Below are 23,058 nucleotides of genomic sequence, written 5' to 3'. Positions count from 1 at the left end.
CTGATCGCCTAAGTACCTTTTCATGTTGTTTCATCTACTTTGATTGGATTACAAAGTGAAGCTTTATTATGGGCCCAGCAGGTGAAACACAAATTGATATTCACACCGTAACGACAAAACTTGTTGCTCAAGCGTGAAATAAATCACAGTTGTTCCGTGTGGAATTTGAAAAAAACAGTAAGAATGGGTTGAAGCGCAAAGATGAAACGGAATCTAAAGGCGACAAGTATCTGTCTGCTTTGTTTTTTTCTATCATTATGTGATAGGGCAAGCTCTGTAAAGGAACATGGGCAAGGGCCCAAAGGGAAAGGTACGTTCTGTACGCAGTGTCGATTTCACTCACGCATGTTTTGCTTTTTCTTGTTGCCATGTTTAATGACATGATACCGCCGTAAAAGACCCTTAACGTGCTAAGGCTAAATTTGGAAATTTACCCCTCCATCTCCTAAGGTTTAACTGGTAACTTTGACTGAAAGAGAGGTATCTCTTAGAAAAGACAATTAGTAGACTTTGCTAAGATCTCCTGCCAATTTAATTTTTCTAAAATATGTACTTTTATTCTTGTTAATAAAATATAATGGACACAAAAATATCTCGCTGACTGAAATCCAAGTCGTCAGTATACTTTTTTAAAAACTGTTCTCTCGGTTTATCCTTTTAAACCAAGAATTCTTGAAATATATCCAGAATATTGGAACAGAGTTAATACTATTTTGATGTTTTCCCAATTAACGGAAATCCAAGTCTTTCTAAGCGAAGAAGGGAAATCGGTTTGCAAATGAAAGATCGATTTTCCACGTTCCATTTTTTCCTGCTGTGAAAACCTGACAGCTACATTTTAAATGGTGGCCCATTCAGCCATAAGGCTGGTGTCTGTAATGACCCTGATCAGGCTGGTGTCTAACGCCCGCTGGAGATAGTTTTCTTCAAATTTCTTGTTGTCAAGTAAAATTGTACGATTGAAAGTTGCATAACCGTTTTAGATAACGACAAAAACAGGCACATCTGAAAATAATAACAACAGCTGATTTGGTTGGGGCGAGGGTTACCGTACCTAATCTTATCTATAAGCCTGCCTGTGAATATCCCATGGTTTTAAAGACACCAGTCTTGTACTGTGGCAGACGTTTCATTAGTGGTTAAACATCATTTTAGCAAAATAATTGCTTGTTAACCCGATCAATTCATAACTCCATGTAAATATAACTGTCTCTTATGTGACACTGTGTTTCCTTTTTATCTGTACAAGAATCCTCTTCTACAGTTAAGGAAGGTGTGGATTTAAAAGGATTGGTTGTTCGCAAGAATGAAAACCATAAAGTTCAATTGTCGCCATTTGAAACGAATGAAGTAATCGAAGTGGTGGACGAAGACAAGTTTCAACGCCTTGATACAATCCCTGCCGAGTCCGTACCTGACTCACTTGTTGAGATTGTTAAAGAAACTGGACCAAGGCCTCATAACGATATTCACGCACAGAGGGATGAAAGTAGATTTAAGAATCTTCTGGAAAACAAACCTTCTGCCCTTTCTACGGCGATTTCGAAGTTAAGTGAAAACAACGTGCATACGGTGCAGACACCCCCTTACAAGAGCAACTTAAAAACAAAACAGAAACTTGTAAAATCCCATGAATCCAGGATAAAGACATTTTCCAGTTCACAGATGGTACCGAGGGTGTCCATCCCTGGTAAACATAGCGCATTGAATACTTCCCAAGCTACGTTCAGTTGGATGGCTTCACTCTCCCCTCGTCAGTTTGCCTCGTTGAAACACGACTATTTAGAGAATATGACAAGACTAACTAGTAATATAAATGCAAAAGATGGAGGCAATCAAAAGGACCGCAATGTCACCAGCTTTCCTGGTGTTTTAGATACGTTCATTGCTCGCATGGGTCAAGACGCTGCTTCTAAGGCTGATCACATGACACCTCGAAAAACTGTAGTGGGCAGCCGAACTCACCACCTGCCTCCTAAAACTTCGTCTTGGCACAAAGAAAACACACATTTATCACCGAAAAAAGTTTTTATACAGAATGTACTAAACGGAGCTACGTCCATAAAAGTCATCAAGGGGAACCCTAAAAGCGTCCCTGCCTCACCAAAGTCACCCAGCGTCCCTAAAGACATACAAAGGGCTGGCATGCCATTTAACAAGGAACAAACTACTATTCAACTAGAACCTGAAGTGTTTGACAGCATGACAGATATAAAATCCAACGAGAAAGAACACTTGATATCGAAAGACTCACACAAAAGCAGTGGGAGCCTTTTAATTTCTCCCACGCCTGTTTCATCAACGTCCCTCACTGTTTCTAAAGGCGCAAATAGTGTGCCATCGCAAAAGAAGGTGCACACTATTCAAAGAGAACCTGAAGTTTTAGTCAGCACATTTAAAGTGAAAAACGAGACTGAACAATCTGGACAATTCGGCCATAGCAATGTCAAAATGGCATCCCACAATGAACACAAGAGTCCCGCGAAAATTCCACAGCGTCAGTTTAGTAACAGTACTATAGATCAAGGCCAAGTTACTCAAAACAAAGAAAAATATAGGAATAGAAGTGATTCTTCCGGTCATACGAACGGTGGGGTCCCCATCGCGAAAAATTCTAATGACTCGAGTAATATGGATTTATCTGCCAATTCAGAAAGTGGATTCAATATCACATTAAATTTTACGGTTGAAAAACATTTGTTAGATTTAATCAGGTTTTTTAACAGCTTTTATGGCTCTAACAATTCATATAATGGTCTCAAACCCGAACTGCACGACAATAGAACAAACATTAACAAAGTCAAAAACAGTACAAGAAATAAAAGCGAGAACAGTATTTTAGAGAATTTAAAGAACCTTTTGGCTTTTATTCGCGTTAAGACACCAGATGACAATTACACGAGGAAAGCACTCGTGATGGCAAACATGCATACCCTCTCCAATGACTCCATTTCTGACCGTAGCGGAAAAATACTACAGATGATATATAGGGGATGGAATAAGGCTAGTAAATGGAAAGCTGGCCTCCGTCTAAAAACTGCTAACTCAAACAATTCGTCTTTAAAGAATGCCAGTTCACTTTCAACTGATTCAATGAAATTTAATTCGACTGGGAGTAGCTTCAATAAAAGTAGAGAAGATGAGTTTGAGAACCACCTCCTCGAGTTGATGAGAAAGGCAAGTCGGAAAGAGCTTGAAAATTTTGAGAATCACATTTTAAAAGTTTTGGGGTCCAGCCGACTAGGGAATTTCGCACAACAACATCATCAAATACACTTTAGTCAACAACAACAACAACAACAACTAAATCAAGCCCGTCTCAATAAAAAGCACAAGACCCATGAACAAAGCTTGAATCGAAGCACCAACGGTACAAAGCACCATGAGAGGGAGAAACTGAGGCAACACCAACGCAAGAATCAAGATGTTAAGAGGGAGGGGTTTCTTCTTGGTGGACGAAAACCTAAGCAGCATCCCGATCTTGGTATTAAAATTCAAAACCATTCTAAAACAAGAAAGAACCATACGCATCACGGGCAAGTGGAAAATGGGACAACATTAATATGTCAAAATAAACAGCCTCAAGTTAGCGAGGCGCTACAAGATCAATTCCTAAATATATCCCATTCTAGGAATTCAACAACAGGTCAAAACTGTACTTCAGACAGTTTAGAAACGGGGACAACTATTAATTATGATAGTCATAAGACAAAACCACTTCTTTCCCACGCACCACTTACAAATCGGATCACAAATTTTTTCCATAATTACCTCAGTACTTCACGCGTAAACACTAGCACATTAAAGGGAATTCGAATTAATACGAAGGCTAAAACAAGTCTTTCTCACTCACCAGTTTCAAATCGGATCACAAATTTCTTCCACAATCATGTCAGTACTTCACACGGAAATACTAGTACACTAAAGGGGATTACGACGAAGGCTAAAACAAGTCTTTCCCACTCATCAATTTCAACTCGGATCACAAATTTCTTCCACAATCATCTCAGCACTTCCCACGGAAATACTAGTACATTAAAGGGGATTACGACGAAGGCTAAAACTAATCATTATTTGAACTTTTCACCTAACATTTCTGCTATCCATATGCCATCTGACCTGGCTCCTCATGGTTTGTCGCCAAAGAAAAAAGGAAGAAATACCACAGCCCTTCATCAAGCTCCGAGTAGTTCAGTTGTTCAAAATACAAGTCTTGATGGAGCTGAGCATGGAGATGACATCAAAAATAAATCTGTCCAGCATTATGAAGACGTGTTTCAGGAAAAGGATGTAATGAAACCAAGTTTAGTGATTCAAAAACTAGGCCCAAAGGTAATGGAGGTGACGGAGTACTTCGACCAAGGTAAGCAAAAACTAAGACCAAGAGTATTATAAGGTCCATGTGCTTTATAGCATGAAGCTTTATTAGATCGCGGTAGAAGTTCGACTTTAGTGCGTATTCTTTACTGACTTTCATATGTTATCATGTCTCTTTCTGATCGTTTGCCTCTCTACTGAACAGCAATAAGGAGGTTAATTGTTTTTTTCCAGCATTCGGCTCACTTCCATTGACGTTTGGCTATTACAATCGCTATAAGAAAGTTCGACGTCAGCTCTCTGTTGGACGACGGATGCATGCGTTGTTCTTGCTGCTCATCTATCTAGTTAATTGTCAAATGAATGATTTTTTAGATGTTAATTAATGATAATTAATTATTAGGTTTTCTCAACTGTACTTAATCTTAGTTGAATAGATTTTACTTTATATTTTTTTTAGTCTCCCCAATTAGTAGGGCACTTGTGCTCGGCTATCAAGATTTGAGACTCAAATAAAGTTATTATTATTATTATTATTATTATTATTATTATTATTATTATTATTATTATTATTATTATTATTATTATTATTAGAACATTGCTTTCTTTTGAGATTTTAAGGTCGGTACACAAATGCATAAGAGGCTCCATGACACCTTTCCACAGAATTACACAAGGGGATTTCATCGATGACTGTCGCCTAAACGCTGGCCAAGCGTGTGTCCTTTGATTTTCTGTGAATTGTTTTTTTAGAATTGGAACTTTTAACTTGTAAATAGTTTGGAATATGTGTTTTTTGATTATTTTTATTATTATTGTGACATTTGTATTTTCTTTAAAAAAGTTTTGTGCTTGAAAATTAGTCTCGAAATCGGAATGAATTGTAAATAGGTTTTAATAGTTCTTTTCTTAACTTTTAACTTGTAAATAACAATTTCAGCTGCTTGGTATATGTCAATAAAGATTTATTAGTTATTATTATTATTATTATTTTTATTATTATTATTATTATTATTATTATTATTATTATTATTATTATTATTATTATTATTATTATTATTATTACAATACGGTGTTGGGGTCTCATTCACTCAGAAGCCTTTCAGAGAAACTGACGGCAAGCTGACCACATGCTGACACTGGACGTTTCTACGTTTGCCGTCAAAGTGGAAGGAAGCGCCTTCTTCCTCAGTTACTTGAATACTCTTAGTGTTCACACTCCGGCTCGGATCAAACCGTAACCCCAGTTATCCAGACTGGCAAATCACCAACTGTGCTAACCAGGCGCAGCGGCGGTAGCAAAGGCTCTCAGAAAATTGACTAAATCATACTCGTACTTCAATCTAAGACCTTTAATCAGTAATACAACACCCAGGCCGGGAGTTATGATTCTCACAAAAACTTAGAATGTGGTTAAATGCCCAGCGTTTACTTTAGCCTATAATCATTATGTTTTGGGAGCCTGTATTTTCGTAAACCTTTTATGAATTTCGACTCCGTACTAGATTTCAAGTGCTATATACTGGATTATTTTCTAGTGAATGGTGGACTAAGTCAATGGTCTGAGTTTGGTGTTTGTTCTAAGTCCTGTGGAGGAGGGGTGAGGATACGACGTCGCTATTGCAGCAATCCAGTTCCTCGATTTGGTGGAAAAGAATGCGACCCAAGTGACATGTTTCAGACACAATCATGCAGCATCAGGAAGTGCAATGTGAGGATTCTCAAGGGTAAGTACGTAAGTAATGTTGTGTACTTTTTGTCTAGTCAATCAACACAGGGTTCAAGACCTGGACTGTGGGTGGGAGAAAACAATTGCACTCTCAGGAAAGAGAAGTAGAATGGAAGCCCCCTCGCCGTCGTCCAATTCTTACAGCGCTCCCAAAATTTTGCGCGAGTCAAGGACCAACATTTGGTGCCTTCTGCTTCATCCTTTTCTTCTTCTTAACACAGGTCCCCAAGTTGCTAATGTGAACCCTAAGTCGCTATGTGACTTCAATCCGTGCGAGGAAGCAGGGTGTCTGTATGACCCGGCTGCACGATGTATCACTGACTTTGAATGTAACCCGGTTTTCTTCGACGCCAATGGCAAGATGCTATCACAGTGCAAAGGTAAGATGTACGAAACCGGCTAGAGTGCACTAATGTCTGGATTGGTTGTATTGACATTCTATTAAGATTAAGGCATTTGGTTCCTTTGGGATCGACTGGTATACTCACAAGGATTGCCGCAGGCTACAGGTTACCTTCTTTCGACTGACAGGTAATCATGCAAGCCCGAGAGACGGCATTCAACCAATAACTGACAAACTCAACCCACATATATGACGTCCTTTCTAAGAATCGAACCCGGGCCACATTGGTAGGAGGCGAGTGTTCTCACTACGGCGCCATCCCTGCTCCCCAAAGAATTGTGGGCTTACAAGGTTACGAAAGGTTGCCTTGTAGTGAATAAAACGTAACTTTCCTCTTATTTGATTCAGCACCTCGTCCCTCGTTCGGAAGGCTTCACTTGCCTTCCGGGCAATGATTACTGCGCTCGCGGTCAGCGTTTGTTGACTGTAATTTAAACAAAGTGGAAACCGAACCAAGATCGAATATAGAAGGATATAGAAGCAGAAAGCGGTTGCAATTCAGAGAGGGCTTTATTTTAGCAACCTTTTCTTTACAAGTCAACATATTTTAGAATTAACAAGGTGTGTCTTGTAGGATCGAATAGAATTCCGCTGGACCCTGTGCCGGAAAATAGTGACAAATTACGGATCACGAAAAAAACCTATACCATCGTCTTTCATAAATCCACCACTAATTTTTTTTTTTAAAAAAAAGGAATGAAAAGCATGTATTCTCGCATCCCTGGTGTGATTTGCAGCAACAATCCATGCCTTTCTGAACTCTGTTGGGATATCAGGGATCAATGTGTCGTTGATCTCCAGTGCAGACCATTATTTATCGGTATCGATAGAGGAGTAATACCACCGGATTGTCAAGGTAACGACAACTGATTACATTGAACAAAACCAGTGCAGACACCAGAGGATTGCCTGTGCACAGTTCCCCCCTCTCCTCAGATCAGCGTACACAGGCTACCAGAAAACCCAACGTTTATCAGCCTTTTTAAATTCTTCTTTATAACTAATTTAACGAGTTTATTGTAGTTTCATAGTCTTGCAAAGAAAACCGTAATTCAAGTATTTTCTTAATAAACTATCTATTTCCTCTTCTCTCAAATAACTTGATCCAATGAAGTGCGGTTAAGGTTCGAAAAGTCAGTAGTACAGCTCGAAATCAAGTTTAGGTGTACAGAAACTCTATACCTTTTCTCAGAGAACTACACTGGCAATATCGCCGCGCTGTTTTAGAAAGATGGACATTTATTTTGCATTACTTTAAAATATCTTTTGCGTGTAAACAATAACTTAAAGTAACTTGCGCCGATTAACATAAAACTTGAAGCTGTTCATTAACATTACGGCACACGCCAATACATGGCCTGGCCTACAAATTGTAAGATGCGACTTGGAAGAAAAGCAACGGGTTTCAATCCAGCAAAAAATTTAATTATCTGGTACCCTTTTCCAGACCAGGGCCCAGTTGTTCAAAGCCCGATTAAGCTAATCCTGAGTTAATGTGAACTTTGATTCGAGTTTAACAACTAATTAAATAAAATTTTTGCAAAAACATTTTTGTTCCCCAGTTTTGACGTATAATTTCCTTTATCGTTAGCTTAAAATTAGCTTTTAAAAACATTTTTAACGAGCGAGATGAAAACCTCGGTAAACTTTTAATCACGATTAGCGTTAATCAGCTTTCAAACAACCGGGCCCTCGCCTCTAAAATTCATACCCATTTTCAGACTTTAAGACCAAATTGGTTAAATTCTATACCTTATTCCAGACCAAAGCGTACCCATATACGCCGCACATACGTCCTATCTAGCCTATATAAGGGAGTACCCCCTCTCCACGACTCAACCTTTGCTGTATCGATACTCAGCCCAAACAATATAGACTGAGAAAGGGGACGGGGGGAAACGGATGCTTACTCGAAGGGATTATTTAAGATTTTGGCTATTGGTGGACACTCATTCGAGGGGGGTGTTTATCTGAGGAGAGAAACTTATTTATTTATTTATTTATTTGCGAAGCGCATCACGCACGTCACGCAGTCCATCACAAGCAACACATTAAGGCTTAACTGCATCACGCAGTCACATTAATTGCAAGAAATGCCTCTTGCAATTAATCACTCACTCATCTTATTTATTTATTTATTTATTTATTTATTTATTTATTCATTCATTCATTCATTCAGTTCATGGCACTTTCAGAGTGGACCGAATAAAGGTGGACCCAAGCTGGAAGAAACCAGCTCCCGTAAGCATCGCAAGCGACTCCATGCCGTCATTTACACAGCTATGGTTCCCAGTGCCTACTATTCGTCAAGTAGTACAGCCAGATGTAAGGTACCAGAAACCAATCTTCATACGAATCAGTCCGGGAAGAAAATAATGATTTTTTTTTCTTTCTGATTTGTGAGTAAAAACAACGATCTCATGAAACCTATTAAAATTTACTGTGGGTTCCTGTGGAAAAACCCTCTTTGACGAGCTTGAAAGGAATTTACGGCCGTTATACGGGTACACACCCAGTGAGAAGGTGCTAGCTCATGCCAATTGGTTCTCGCTGTGTGATTTGTTTAAAAAAACGATCTAAAAAGTATTCTTCTGTGAATAATTTAGAATTTTGATTTAGTTTTAGCTTTATGATTACTGAAATGTGTCGAAATTTGTTATCTTTTACTACTACCACTACCACTACCACTACTACAACTACCACTACTACTACCATAATAATAATAATAATAATAATAATAATAATAATAATAATAATAATAATAAACAGGATAAACCCATCAGTACAAACAGTGCTGTTATCAACATGATCAAAGGGGTCCTGTAAAAACTAAAAATGTAAAGTGTGCAAGCAGAAAATACAGCGGTAAAAAGCGATACTATAAAAAATTACAAATAAAAATGTTCGTTGACTTTTTGCCTAAATAAGACTCTGGAGTACTGAATATGAGAGAGAGTGATACATTATGTAATTAATAGTCATTTCTATGTTATTCTAGTGTTTTATAACATTTCTAATTGTAAGTAATCGTTTAGTTGTTTTATGTCGTAAGTTTTCATCTTATACAGGGTCACTGGGTTATCAGTTTCCTTACTGTCATGTGCTACCCTCTTAAAATAAAGTCCATTGTATTGTATTGAACTACTACTACTACTACTACTACTACTACTACTACTACTACTACTACTACTACCTACCTACCTACCTACCTACCTACCTACCTACCTACCTACCTACCTACCTACCTACCTACCTACCTACCTACCTACCTACCTACCTACCTACCTACCTACCTACCTACTTACCTACCGGCACGAGCACGAGAATCACGCCTTTGCAATATGGGGCGACAAGAATGACGGCACCATTGTGAGTGACTGCCCTACGCTATTGGGCCACTTTTCATAATTCGGTGCAAGGTACAAAACATACGTTACGTTAACAAGTTTTTATTTTTTCATTAAGGTTGCCTACGTTTGGTAACTCTATGGCTTTTCCACGGATTTTGAAGAGCTACCCAAACATAGGTAAGTACATTCACTTTTTACACAACTGAGCTGGGAAGTATCAAGCGTCTCACCTACCGCACTGCCTAGTTCTTTTTTTGTTAGCGAATGTAAATGCACTTGCAAGCTGAACTTGTAGTTTACTGAAATGCGACTTGTGCATAAGATAGTTAAGCTGCATCGTCTCTTCTCAGAGGAAATTGTGACCATCCACTCTTCATTCGTTATAGTCTGCTTAAAACACTTGTATTTAAATATAATATGATCATACATTGATGAGGTGCACGCATGAGTGCACGATATATACGAATTCTGCCTGAACCCTTATGGTCACCGCCTCGGATTAATATTTGAGTAGACGGCTGAAGCCCTAATATAAAAGCTTTCTTCGGCGCTAATAAGAGTCTATTAACTCTTGTAATGACCTTATAAACTGGCAGATGAGTTGCAGTGGAATAGCCGGTCCTATCCAGTAGCAACAGTAGCGGGAGTAGGTTGGGTCACTATGCTTCTTTGTTTGAGCTGTAGCTAGTTATCATGAACTGCAGTAGTAAAGGTATTTACGACCCTTTTTTCATGATCAGATCATAGACAGGTAACTGAAGTGCAGATTGAGAAACTAAGGAGTGATGACGATAATGAGGATGACGATGACGAGGATGAAAACGATGATGACGACGATGATGACGATGTTGCAAACGTGCATGATGATATTGACGAGGATGATGTTTACTACTGAACCGAAGAACTATTTCGAATTTATGTTATCATAAACGTGTAAACATGTACAGGAAAGTTTATAATCGCCTAATCGTGTAAAATACAGCCTATTTTCCGAGAGAAGAGTGCATGGGATATCAGCGTAAAACCCTTTTCGAGGAACTACGCCCATCTTGAGTATCTCACCGACAAGGGAGATTTGACGTGTTTTTGCTCACACTGCGCGTATTTTCCTCGCGCAGATGCACATCATTTCAAAACCGAATTACAATCAAATTTTCGCAAAATATGCCGCTAAAATCGCATCAAAGAACAATCGATGTAAATTTCGTGAACGTCAAAACGAATAAAAACTTTTTTAAAGTTTTGTTCTTCCTACAATTTCGTAGTTTTTAGTCTTAAAGTGTTCAGATTGAGGGCCCAGGAGTAATGAGCCCCTAGCGGGCAAAAGAAAGATGGCGCGAAAACAGAAAGATGTGCCCTAACCCTGACCCTTGCCGTTTTAACTTTTTGTCGTACAGGACGCACACTTATATGGTCCCCAGAAATTCCCAAGAAGGACCTTTTTTATTTGATAATAAGGTTGTTACTAGACTTACCCTGACAAGTCGACTTCATATGGCGTTGAAAGAGCCAGTAGACCTGCACCCTTCAAAAACTCTATTTTCACTGGACTGCTGCCTATGGCTGCATTTTTTTTTTTGTTCTGTTGTTCGTTTTTTGTCCTCTCGACCAACCATGTAAGACGTTGTAAACGGTGCAGATCACCCCTGAAATAGAGCAAAAAGCGAGGGAGTTCAGAGGCGAGACTGCACTCCACGAAAACGGCCTTTAAGAAAGTCTAGGTTGTTACAGTCAGCAATAAATGCCATAGACCTTAATCAAAGTAATTTAAAATTTTGACGTAGGCCCGGTAATGCAAAACAATGGACACTGCTGGAAAGAGTACCTTGTTTGTTAAAATAGCGAAGATTTAGTAGATCAGTTAATTCAGGAATATTTGCAGACGTTTGGGTGGAAACGGGCAAACGTTGCCCGTTTCCAGAGGCCCCAAATCATCTTTATTTCCCATTGTATGTTTCGCAGATTTTTTAAAAAATCTATTCCATTAGCTAGAATAGTTTTAAAAATCCTAGCTAATGCAATAGTTTGAGTCACAAAGATAGGTTGATGTTGTTTCCGTATTCCCTTGTGTTACGCTACTTATCGTTACATCGGAAATTGCATTACGATAGCGATGACCACACACATGGCCTGACTCACGTTTTCTATTCTGGCAAGAGAGGATGAAGGTATCCTCTCATCCTTCATCCTCTCTTGATTCTGGTTATGTAAATTCTTGAAATAAAAGTGTAAGATTACAAATTGTTTTCGTTTCACCAAGAAAAACAGAAAGAAAGACAGGCAAAAAGCTTTCCTTAATGAAAACTTTTAGCAAAAATTGACAATCAAACCTTTAATCTTTTTGTGAAGTGGATTTCCAGTAGCGTTTAAGCACCAATTCGACAAAGTGATGTGATGTGTGTTTTAGCTCATCAGTGACCTTAAATCCTCCTCGCATTGTGGTTCTACAACTGTCAAACAAAGCATGATTCCTTCGCCAGGAACTCTCGATCCAATTTCCACCGTTTTAACTGTCGAGTGCTTTTTAGAAGTTATTCTTTCGATTTACCGTTTCAAAAGGGTTAATTTTCTTTTTGAAAACGGCATAGTTGAGTCTCAAACATGCAAAACATATGGCCACCACAACTTGCGTGGACAAAAACATCCCTTCTAGGAGAGAGAGAGAGAGAGAGAGAGAGAGAGAGAGAGAGAGAGAGAGAGAGAGAGAGAGAGAGAGAGAGAGAGAGAGAGAGAGAGAGAGAGAGAGCAGAATTTCCAGGTTTAATGAATAAATCGAATGATGATTTGCAGGTCACACAGGTAAGGATGAGGGGGTCCCCGCCCTCGTGATACACACGTCGAAAATGGATTTTGACGGGGCCGTTGAAGACAATCAGAAAAAATAGATCCCTTTTAAGAGCTGCAGATTTAAAGCCATCACGAAATAATAATAATAATAATAATAATAATAATAATAATAATAATAATAATAATAATAATAATAATAATAATAATAAAAGATACGCGACCGAAACCTTGACACGGGCTGCCCTGCTGGCATCCTGCGTAACTGAAAGGAAACCAAGCCCAATTTTAGACACGGTCATGCCCTCGTTAAAAAAAGATACCAAGCCCAAGTTTAGACACGGTCATGCCCTCGTTAAGAAAAGATACCAAGCCCAATTTTAGAAACGGTCTGCCCTCAGGGCATCCCGCTTGTAATATATACAGCTATTTCAATTAACGTTGTCGGATTAATATCAAGCCAAAAGACAAGACCGCAATGTTTTGTGGGATTATTTTTTATGAATAATTTCATCAAAAACATCCCTGCACGTGCAGGTCATTGCACTACTAATTACAACCTATTGTTTTCTTCAGGCATGACTGATTTTGATGAATTTATTCATAAAAATCCCACGTAAACTTTCGGTCTTGTCTTTTAGCTTCATGCTTTGAACCGACAACGTTAATTGAAATAGCTGTATATCAGTATTGTAATAAAACTATTAGGATCTATTACAAGTTAAACTGAGGTCTTGATCTGCTATTTAAAGTGCTGAATGCATAAACCAGAGCTAGTACAAGTATTTTTGTGGAGTCGGACCAGTTCAAACACATTTACTTGCTACTCTAAGTTTAATGCTTCTCGGGCAACTGCCAAAAATAACGAATACAATCTACAAAAAAATTAACGGATACAATCTAAGACATACAGATTTGAAAATTTGAAAATGGAGAACAATGCACCTAGACAACCAAAAACAACGGATACAATAAAAAAGATACCAAGCCCAAAAAAATAATAGCGGATCCGTTCTAAGATATACAGATATGAAAATGTGAAAATGGAGAACAATGCATTCTAACAAGCGTGACAATATGTGATTGGTTAGATCAAAAGATGACGGTATTCAAGAGAAATTTCTTAGAGTGTCTACAGCTTGATGACAGTTCGTCTCTACTGTTTATAATAAGGGTTGACATTTCAGTATTGTAATATAAATATTGTATAATATTCACTCATTCAGTTGTATAATATATATCATCTATAATATGTCAGTTTGCTAAATTATTAGCTTCTGTCACGTTATTACTTTCTGGTATCAATCGGTAACTGACCCACAAGCAACCCTACCACAGGTCTCTTTCTTCTATCGGCACGTTATGAATAAAGATTTTTGATTGCCCCTGCCATTTCCTCACTGTGTGATGGCAATTACTATGGTAATTTTAAAACGTGTAAACGTGATCAGTGGTGGTTATATAACCTATGAACCATTGTTTTGCCATCGTTTGGACATGCAGCCGGCCGAGATATCTTCCTTTTCACAGTTTATTAAGAGATTTACTATTCGGGCTAAATGTAAAATTCTCAACATCATCAATCAGAGAGAGAATAGAACTCAGACAGAGATTTCGTTTGTCTCAATGGGAGATCTTTTTTTTCAATATAGCATCTGATATCCGTGTGAAATTCGTGTGTTACCATCACGTGTACCTGATTACATAAGATTGATTACATAATTTGACAACATTCAAACCAAATCACGACGTACGTTAAACTCGGCTCATTCCTCGTCGAATCTCTCGCTGTCCATCCGATCGATTAGGAGTCCATTAGACCAAAAAAACCAGTGGCCTGTCTTTACAAGCATCGTGAATCACTGCACTCGGTCGACCAATCAAGGTTTGAAGAATTGAATATTTTTCTACCCGCCACCGTATTGTGTTTCATCAGAATCTTCTGCCCAATGACTGAACCGGCACTGGCTGCAAGGAGTAGGGAAATTCGAAGAGATGTGACACCGTGGCCCGAACAGTCCTCCGCTAAGAAAAGTTCATTGTTGGTTTTGGGACAAGATTCTGTTGATGGGAGATGCAGTCTTCAGTCAAGGCAATTCCAAACGGATTGTGACACGTACCTGTTAGAATCTCTTGAAGCGGTACCGGACAACTTTAAAATGAACAGGTCCAGCGAAAAAGAATCAGTTAAACTTGACATTGCAAGTGCATTGGTGGACTTTCAAAGGCGCGCGATATCGAAGGAGAAGGAAACAACTGCCGCCGTGAACGGCAAGAAATTATTGCATTGTCCTTATTGCAGCTGTTTCTATGTTTTTCCTGTCACGCTTAGCTGTGGACATACATTATGTAAGACCTGCATTTTACCGCCAATTGGTGACCAGGATTCTGCTCAGATCAACTGTAGACAATGTGGATCTCAAAATTTCACAAACAGACTATCTGTTAATGTACTTGTAATGCAACTGATACGAAACTGGTATCCACTAGAGTATGAAAGTGAAGTTAAAAAACTGGAAAATGTCCAACGGGAACGTTCACAAGGAGATCAAAGGGAAGTGGTTGAAACCCTGTCGGATGTCCTTAAATTTTCCCCTTTCAATATCACAGCATTAAAGTGGCGAAGTCATGCGCTGTTTCAGATGGGAATGTGCGAACGGGCACTAAAAGACGCTGATTTAGCTTGCCAGTTAAGGCCTTTTCTTCCTTGCGTTTTTTATCAAAGAGGGATCATTTTGTTTGCCATGAACAGCTACGAGAAAGCAGCCTTAAGTTTCGCGCGCTGTGTGGCACTTGATTCGACCAACGTGGGATATCACTCAGAAATGCTAACTTGTCTGACTATGCTTTTGAACTTGGATAGTGGTCACGACAAAAAGATATTTCGAAAATACTTTGTACAGTTGAACGCCATTGAACTCACAAGCAACTCGTCCAAGCTGCCTTCAAGCCAAGTGGACATCAAAGACATCAACCATGAGGATGCGGCTGATTATCAGGACGAGACCGGAAGAGAATTCCACAACAGAATCAATCTAGATAAAACTAGCAACGGCGCTGTTGATAAATCATTTCTTGGGAAAAGATTAGCCCTTAAGCGCCCTTTACAAGAAATAGCTGCACGCAAGGACAATTGCGACGGAGATGATTCCTCATTCAGTCCAGAAAATTCACGACCTAAACGTCTCAAAGTGACCAGCTATCAGATGCAAGAGAGGAACAAAGAAGACTTGATGTGCGAAATCTGCTACAGTGTCTTTTTTCAACCGGTCACTACAGCCTGTGGTCACACTTTTTGTCGAGCCTGCTTGCAAAGAAGCCTGGACTTCAGACATGAATGCCCTTACTGTCGACAGTATCTAGACTGTCAAGTTGCGAGTCAAACCGAAGTTACCAGCGCAGTCAAAGAAATCGCCGCAATTTTTTTCCCTGATGACTGTGCTGAGAGAGAACTGTGTTTCGCACACGAGAAAGAGTGTTGGAAAGGGTAAGTCAATACAATTTCCATAACAGTAGTAAAACAATTGTCCTGAGATTGACATCGCAGATTAGCATATCGTTTCGTTTGTCGTTTGTTATGTTTGCGATTCGAAAAAACACGCAGTTCGGCTTTTCTTCTTTTTTTCCTTTTTATGCGTGTCGGCGCAAAAGGAAAGGTTGAACGGAAACAATATTACTGTGTAGCATGAAATTTTACGGGTTGTAATTTTTGCGGACTTGCGCCAATGGAGCGATATACATTGGACTTAAACAAGATCATTAACATGATTTTCCATTGGGAAAAGCAACTAGAGCTGTCAAGAGTAAAGCAATTCAGTACATTAGATTGGCACGAACGGGTCATCTGAAGGAACGTACAAACTCGGCCAAACTCGAATCGTGCAGCAGACCTACCATGTCCTAGTGGCGCTTCTGCGGCGGCCTGCACAGAAGTTATTTCCATTCTTGAAACTTCAACTGAACAAGAGAGTGTTATTATTATCGACTGAGTCTGTCTCATTGCATTACAGTAGGGCATAGTTTTCCATTTAAGCAGGCCGGTCCCGGTTAGGTCTCAAAGTTGAATACTACATCTTTCACCCGAAAGCCCCTGACTGTATTCCTGGAAAGGTTTCAGCTAACGGTAATTCAAACATTCGTACTGCTTTCTTGTAAAATAATATACGGTAATACCGGTTGTGGCAAACCGTATTAATGAAATGTTTTGTTGTGCATGGTAGTAAGCTTTTTGATTTGTTTTGTTGTTGTTCAGTCACTTTGCGCAGTAAGGTATTATAGTGATATTTCTCTAATATGTAAGTAAAGTGAACTGTGACTCAGCATACCGTACAATAAAAGTTGACAATATTAAGGTTTCTTCCATTTAGATGTTCTGCTGCTTGAACAGAGCAAAAATTAGTTCTCAGCAGAAATTTCAATCATCTCGAATCCCGCAAACCATAAAAAATCGACAATCCTCAAAATACAACTCCCGCAAAATTTTCGTGCTACACAGTAGTTCAGTCTTAGTGAAAGATCCATTAACCACATGGCATCAAATCTCGCGTAGCCGAGATTCTTTTACAGATCAGCGAATCAGACAACAAAAAAGTACAGAAAAAATAATAAAAACATGTGTGGCTTTTGAATAATCAGTGTCAGGACCAAATGCTCCTGTCAAGGAAGTCAGTGTAAACGGCGCGCGATGATTGGCTGAGGAGAGTTGACATTTCCATTTGAGCTTCGTTTGCAGTTTGTCCCGGATTCAAAAATAGCCAGCACTTGATCAGATTTTACTTCAGTGATAAAAAAAACTGCAGCCATTCAAGTCAATACGAATTATTTGCGGCCCAAAACCGCTATTTTTCCTGAATTATAGTCTATCAAAAAGAGATTCTCTTGAGTCTATCTGTAACTGTTATTATTACGATAATGGATGCTCATCATTGTTCATTGATCCAGCCCAAGTTCATCATTGTTCATTGATCTTATGAATGCTCGTTTATTACGAAATCGCCTTTCTGCCGGGTCAAGGTTACTGGCTGTTGCTAAGCACATTGCTTTGTGAAAAGTAATAATTTGAAAGTTTCCCAAACTGATATGGAGAAAAAAGTAAGTTACACGATCACGCGTCGCACCTGCTCGTAATTGGTCCTAAGTATCGTGAGATTTTTGAGCAGCCCTTTCCACCATGAACACACTTAGTCTTAATTGTACCGTTTATTTATTGATTATTTGTTTTACGTAAGTAGACAACGCACTCAGTCTTCGAACGAAAGGTCCGGGCCAGAAACGAGGAGAGAGCGAGTTTACCTCACACGTGCACACGCCTTGAGGCTTGCGCGCCAGAATCCACTCTTTCGGCGACTCGAATTCATCCTCCCCGCCCGACACCCTTCCTTCCGCAGTAACATTCCAAGATTTCATATTTACAATATTACATAATGGTTAATCAGCTTTTCATCCGTTTCAGGGCTGGTGTCGATGAAAACGTCGAAGTTCCCATATTTGTTTGTATGTTAGCCTTCCCATCCTTAAAGTACCCGCTTCACATCTTTGAACCCCATTACCGCCTGATGGTACGGAAGTGCGTTGAGCTAGGAACCCGTATGTTTGGAATTTGCACCAAGGATCCAGACAAGGATTTTTCGGATTATGGCACGATGCTTCACATCGAGAACATGGACATCCTACCAGATGGCCGCTCCATCATCCAGACAACAGCCAGGAGAAGATTTCGGGTCATCTCACGCTCTATGAAAGACGGATACAACACCGCAAAGGTGGAGTGGCTCGAAGATGAAACACCAAAGCTTGACGCAGAGTTGAAAGAACTGGAGACGCTAAATGTTGATTGTGGAAAACATTTAGAGGTTTGGTTCAGCAGATTAACCCAGTTACAACAGACATGTGTTACAAACGCAATTGGTCCTATGCCAAGCCTTGAGGAGAAGCTATTCTCCAGTCCTAATGGCCCATCGTGGCTGTGGTGGTCATTGGCTGCTATCCCACTTCAGGATAGAGCGAAACTGATAATCCTGTCCATGACGTCGTTGGACGAGAGACTCCGAAGTATTCGCCGGTTTTTAGAGATTTTAATTACGGCGAGATAGCGCAACTGAAAGAACGCAGCAGAAAATTAGTGTACCTTATAGCAACAAAATTTTCCCTAGCTTCGTTAGTTAAAATTTCTGTCAGCCTCTCTTTTTATGCATCACTCAATTTCCCACACCCCACAGTGCCCCCCCACCCTGGTGACCACCGAATTGAACACCCGAAAACCTTGGGTATAATCACAGGCAGCCCAAGTTCACGTCACTAGAGAGCGTGCACAACTAATCACTAGTGGGACAATGACCTTTGATTGCAAGCGGTATTTTTCATTTTTTTTTAACGCTTTATAAGACTTTGTATGGGAAATAAACTACTGTCGGTTTGAAGCTTAAATAACGCTAAATTTAACTTTCATTCAATAAAATGAATAAAATTGACTAACCTCCGGTGTATTCTTGCGCGTCTGGGGTGTTTATTTTACCGATTCGGGCATTCTTTGAAATCACTGCCATTTTCTTTTATTTACTTCGAATACTGACTGGTTCATATGTTCTTTTACGCCATGAAAAGGTTGAAAAGCATGAGCCATAAGAGACCTTCCAAATTCATTTTTCGTTGCTAAGAAGTATTGCAATTTGCAGAGTATTTGAGACAACACAGACGTCACTGTTTCCCGCTGCCCTGAAAACCAGTGGTTCGTATAATACAATACAATAGATTTTATTTTAAGAGGGAAGCACCTGACAGTGATAAATTGATGGCCCACCCCCTCCCACTGACACAATTACCCTACACCCCTGTCAATTAGAAAGATAAATGGACTCGTGTAATCACTTAAGTCTTAATCGATTAATCGTCAAGGAACAAACACCGACTAATAGCTCGATAAAAATAAAAAAAGGTTAAAAGTATTTGTTTCATAATAACGGTATTAACACGCATAAAGTGATTTTAAAAGTCGTGTGACTTCCTTTCACGTTTACCGGAAACTGTTTATTTTGTTGTTATGAAACTTTTCGTGCACGTGCTTACATTTTAGTTAAGGCCAGTTTGCATTTCCTGTGATTAAACATCAATAACATCACTTCATAAAGGAACAGAAAGACCTTGGTAAGCCTTAATATTTACAGAATAGGGAAACTTTCAGAAACTGAGGGAATAGGATAGTGAAATTTAATCTGCACAGTTGCTCCTTCATCCTGTTTTTCTAGTATTTCATTATTCAAGAGTTTTGTTACCAAATATTATTTGTCATTATTATGCTCCTGCAATCTTTGACTTAGATTATTCTTGTACCTGGTCGCTCAGTAAGGGACTGTTCCTTTCACAGAAATTAATCCTTCTTTCCTTTACTTTTTTAAATTAGGCGCAGTTATTTTTATAACCTTGTTAGTGGTTTCTACATCTTTGTAAATACAGTCGGACCTCTATTAAGCGGCCACCCTGGGGACTTTGAAAACTGGCCGCTTAATAGAGGTTGCCCGTTGAATAGAGGTATCGAATACAGCACTTTACTGACAAAATAATAATTCGGGACTTTGGAAAGTGGCCGCTTAATAGGTGGCCGCTTAATAGAGGTCCGACTGAGTTTTCTTTTACCACTTTTATATAGTTTATATACAGCTATTTCAATTAACGTTGGCGGATAAAAATAAAGCTAAAAGACAAGACCGCAATGTTTTGTGGGATTATTTTTTATGAATAATTTCATCAAAATCATCCCTGCACGTGCAGGTCATTGTACTGCTAATTACACCTATTTTTTTCTCCAGACATGACGTTTTTTAAAAATTTATTCATAAAAATCCCACGTAAACTTTCGGTCTTGTCTTTAAGCTTTTAGCTTTGATCCGACAACGTTAATTGAAATATTTGTCGGTTTGCGCCTTGCGTCCTGTTCGTGCTCTCCCCTTTGGAAAATGTCATATTTTTCCTTAAATGTTTCTTTTCTTTGTGTTATGTTTCCCAAAAAACAGACAAATGAATTTTATCCGAACCTACGCGCTGTTGATGTCTCTCTGTGCCAGAAAGCGTCCAGTCGTGTTTTGAACTTTCCATACATTTCCCTGTATTTTTTTCCCGCGAGCTATTTTTAGAGCAGTTCACGGCTGGTTCGCTAACAGACAAATGTATGGAAAGTTCAAAACACGACTGGACGCTTTCTGGCACAGCTACATTCCTACAATTTTTTTTTCTTAAAATCCTTTTCCTATTGCCAAAAGTTTCCAATTTATGAATTTTTCAGAAGCGATGTTTCATGAAAATTATTTGACATCGGATTTCCATACAAACACTGTTATTTCAAACCTGTTTACCAACTCGTCAAAATGGCGTCGAAAACCGTGATAAGGCCTATTGTTAATACAAGTATTACTAGCTGCATTAGCAGTATTTCGTGGTCAATATATAATAATGATAATAATCAATCAATTTGTAGTGCACATGTTCCATACAGCAATTACAATAAACGTTGTCGGATCAAAGCTTCAAGCTTAAAGACTTCCTCAAAGCAGCTGCCAACTCATCCTTTTAATATTCTAACATTTTTTTCATCCAAATGGCTCGCCATCGTAGATCTTCACTGAACGGGTGAGGCATAACTGAGTTTGATGAATTTATTCATAACAAATCTCACATAATCTTGCAGTCTTATCTTGTAGTTTTATACTTTAATCCGACAACGTTAATTGAAATAGCTATATACGGTGTATATTCACAGGCGTATTGCATTAACTACTATTAAAACTATAAATCACATCGATTAAAAAGCCTGACCAAAAAGATGAGTAGCCGTCTAGTGCTTCTGAATGAAATGCACGATACCAAGCGTCGGAAACGATTTTGCACTGGATGGCCCTCATAAGGTGGAGCTTTGAGCCGTAACTAAGACAGTAACTAGATTTGATTTTTACTGAAATGAATGTACAATCATATAACTAAAGGCCATGTAAACACATAGATCAATACTAGAAGTATCTTAAACTTACCGTGTGGGATGCAGTTAGCCAGCGTGTAGACGTCTCCTATTTCCTGTCTGTGCGCACCTTAAAGAAATGTATGACTGAGCTTTTCTGTTGCGTAAAGTATGCAATACTTGGAAAAGAGGCCTACCTCCCCCGGGGGGGAAGGGGGAAATAAAAAAAAATTAATACGGGGAGGCTCCGCCCCGAGGTCCGACCCCTTACCCTTTTATATATCATTTTTGGCAGAAAAGGTACCCCTTTCGTATTCCTTCCATTGGAAAATAATGAAAGGCCCTTTTAAATACCTAAATGACAGATTTCTCTACCCTTTCCGTGCTTTGACTCGTGAAATCCCTACCCTTTCATATACCTGAAGCGTGGAACAGGTATCCCTTTCGGGCGGAGCCTCCCCGTATAGGCCATTACAGGGATTACCTCCTCTCCCCCGGGGCCTACTTCACACCAAAATTATGTAAACTATAGGATAGGATAGGATAGGATAGGATAGGATAGGTTAGGATAGGATAGGATAGGATAGGATAGGATAGGATAGGATAGGATAGGATAGGATAGGATAGGATAGGATAGCATAAGATAGGATAGCATAGGATAGGATAGGATAGGATAGGATAGGATAGGATAGGATAGGATAGGATAGGATAGGTTAGGATAGGATAGGATAGGATAGGATAGGATAGGATAGGATAGGATAGGATAGGATAGGATAGGTTAGGATAGGTTAGGATAGGATAGGATAGGATAGGATAGGATAGGATAGGATAGGATAGGATAGGATAGGATAGGATAGGATGGGATAACTTTATTTATACACGGTTTTTCCATCAGCTACCTAATTACCATTATCATTATCAACTAACTATCTATCTACCTAACTAAGATTATAAAAAGTTAAAAATAAAACAAAGCTAAACAACCAATGCTGCTTTTCTTGCAGGCCTGTTTAAAAATCTTACTTATAACTGTGGTGTCTCAATTTAGTCTCAAAATCATTCAAGGAAGTTGCTTGCCGGGCGGTAATTCGATTGGTAAACTGCTCCACAACTGAGCTCCACTGTATGAGAAACTTTTTTTCAAATAATCAGTGCGCAGTTTTGGAAGAGTTAGCGTGTTTTCAGTATTCCTTAAATGATAAGAATTCAAATTATCGCGAAAAACAAAGATTGATCTTAAATAAGTCGAACCTCCCCGTAAGCGGCCCCTTAATGTCAAGGATATGTGGTCGCTTACCAGAGGTCAGACCACAGGGGGTCTAAATTTCGGGTAATTAACATATGGTAAATGTGGAAAACAAACCCTTTTGCCAGTGCTTATCGAAACCCAAAGAATAAATTTGCTTTAGACTGCCTGATTTAGGAGCAGACATTAAACGGCATTTTGGCAAGGTTAAATTTAAGCTCAAAACATCTACAACTTTCGCGTTTGTTTGTTTGTTTGTTTGTTACATAATTCAGTTGTCGT

The 23,058-nt window shown here is 39.1% G+C and overlaps 2 protein-coding genes and 1 long non-coding RNA gene across 4 annotated transcripts in view; 2 read left to right on the top strand and 1 right to left on the bottom strand.

Moving 5' to 3' along the window:
- The window catches only part of LOC146452729 (uncharacterized), a 65,342-nt gene extending 52,931 nt beyond the window's left edge, over window positions 1-12,411 (bottom strand). For both annotated transcript variants that reach the window (XR_014859638.1, XR_014859637.1), the window contains exons 1-2: window positions 12,130-12,411; window positions 11,275-11,445 (exon numbers count right to left, since the gene is read on the bottom strand). This is a non-coding gene — a long non-coding RNA (uncharacterized LOC146452729). The remainder of the gene's footprint in view (window positions 1-11,274; window positions 11,446-12,129) is intronic.
- LOC146452730 (uncharacterized) lies at window positions 125-10,980 on the top strand. Its single transcript, XM_085097428.1, has 8 exons — window positions 125-310; window positions 1,250-4,363; window positions 5,856-6,044; window positions 6,268-6,426; window positions 7,144-7,305; window positions 8,629-8,779; window positions 9,915-9,976; window positions 10,540-10,980. Exons 1-8 carry the CDS (start codon window positions 202-204, stop codon window positions 10,692-10,694), a joined length of 4,101 nt encoding a protein of 1,366 aa, XP_084953554.1. The 5' UTR covers window positions 125-201; the 3' UTR covers window positions 10,695-10,980.
- Window positions 12,412-13,338: 927 nt separating the features above from the next.
- On the top strand, window positions 13,339-19,068 carry LOC146452728 (LON peptidase N-terminal domain and RING finger protein 3-like). The gene is made up of 2 exons (XM_085097283.1): window positions 13,339-16,070; window positions 18,036-19,068. The coding sequence occupies exons 1-2, from the start codon at window positions 14,533-14,535 to the stop codon at window positions 18,673-18,675; spliced, it is 2,178 nt and encodes a 725-aa protein (XP_084953409.1). The 5' UTR covers window positions 13,339-14,532; the 3' UTR covers window positions 18,676-19,068.
- The last annotated feature ends 3,990 nt before the right edge of the window (window positions 19,069-23,058 follow it).

Source organism: Pavona decussata, unplaced genomic scaffold (assembly GCF_977016875.1).
Source record: "Pavona decussata unplaced genomic scaffold, jaPavDecu1.1 SCAFFOLD_366, whole genome shotgun sequence".
NCBI lineage: Eukaryota > Metazoa > Cnidaria > Anthozoa > Scleractinia > Agariciidae > Pavona > Pavona decussata.
The sequence above is the reverse complement of the archived record's forward strand: the minus strand, read 5'-3'. Positions and strand labels throughout refer to the sequence as shown.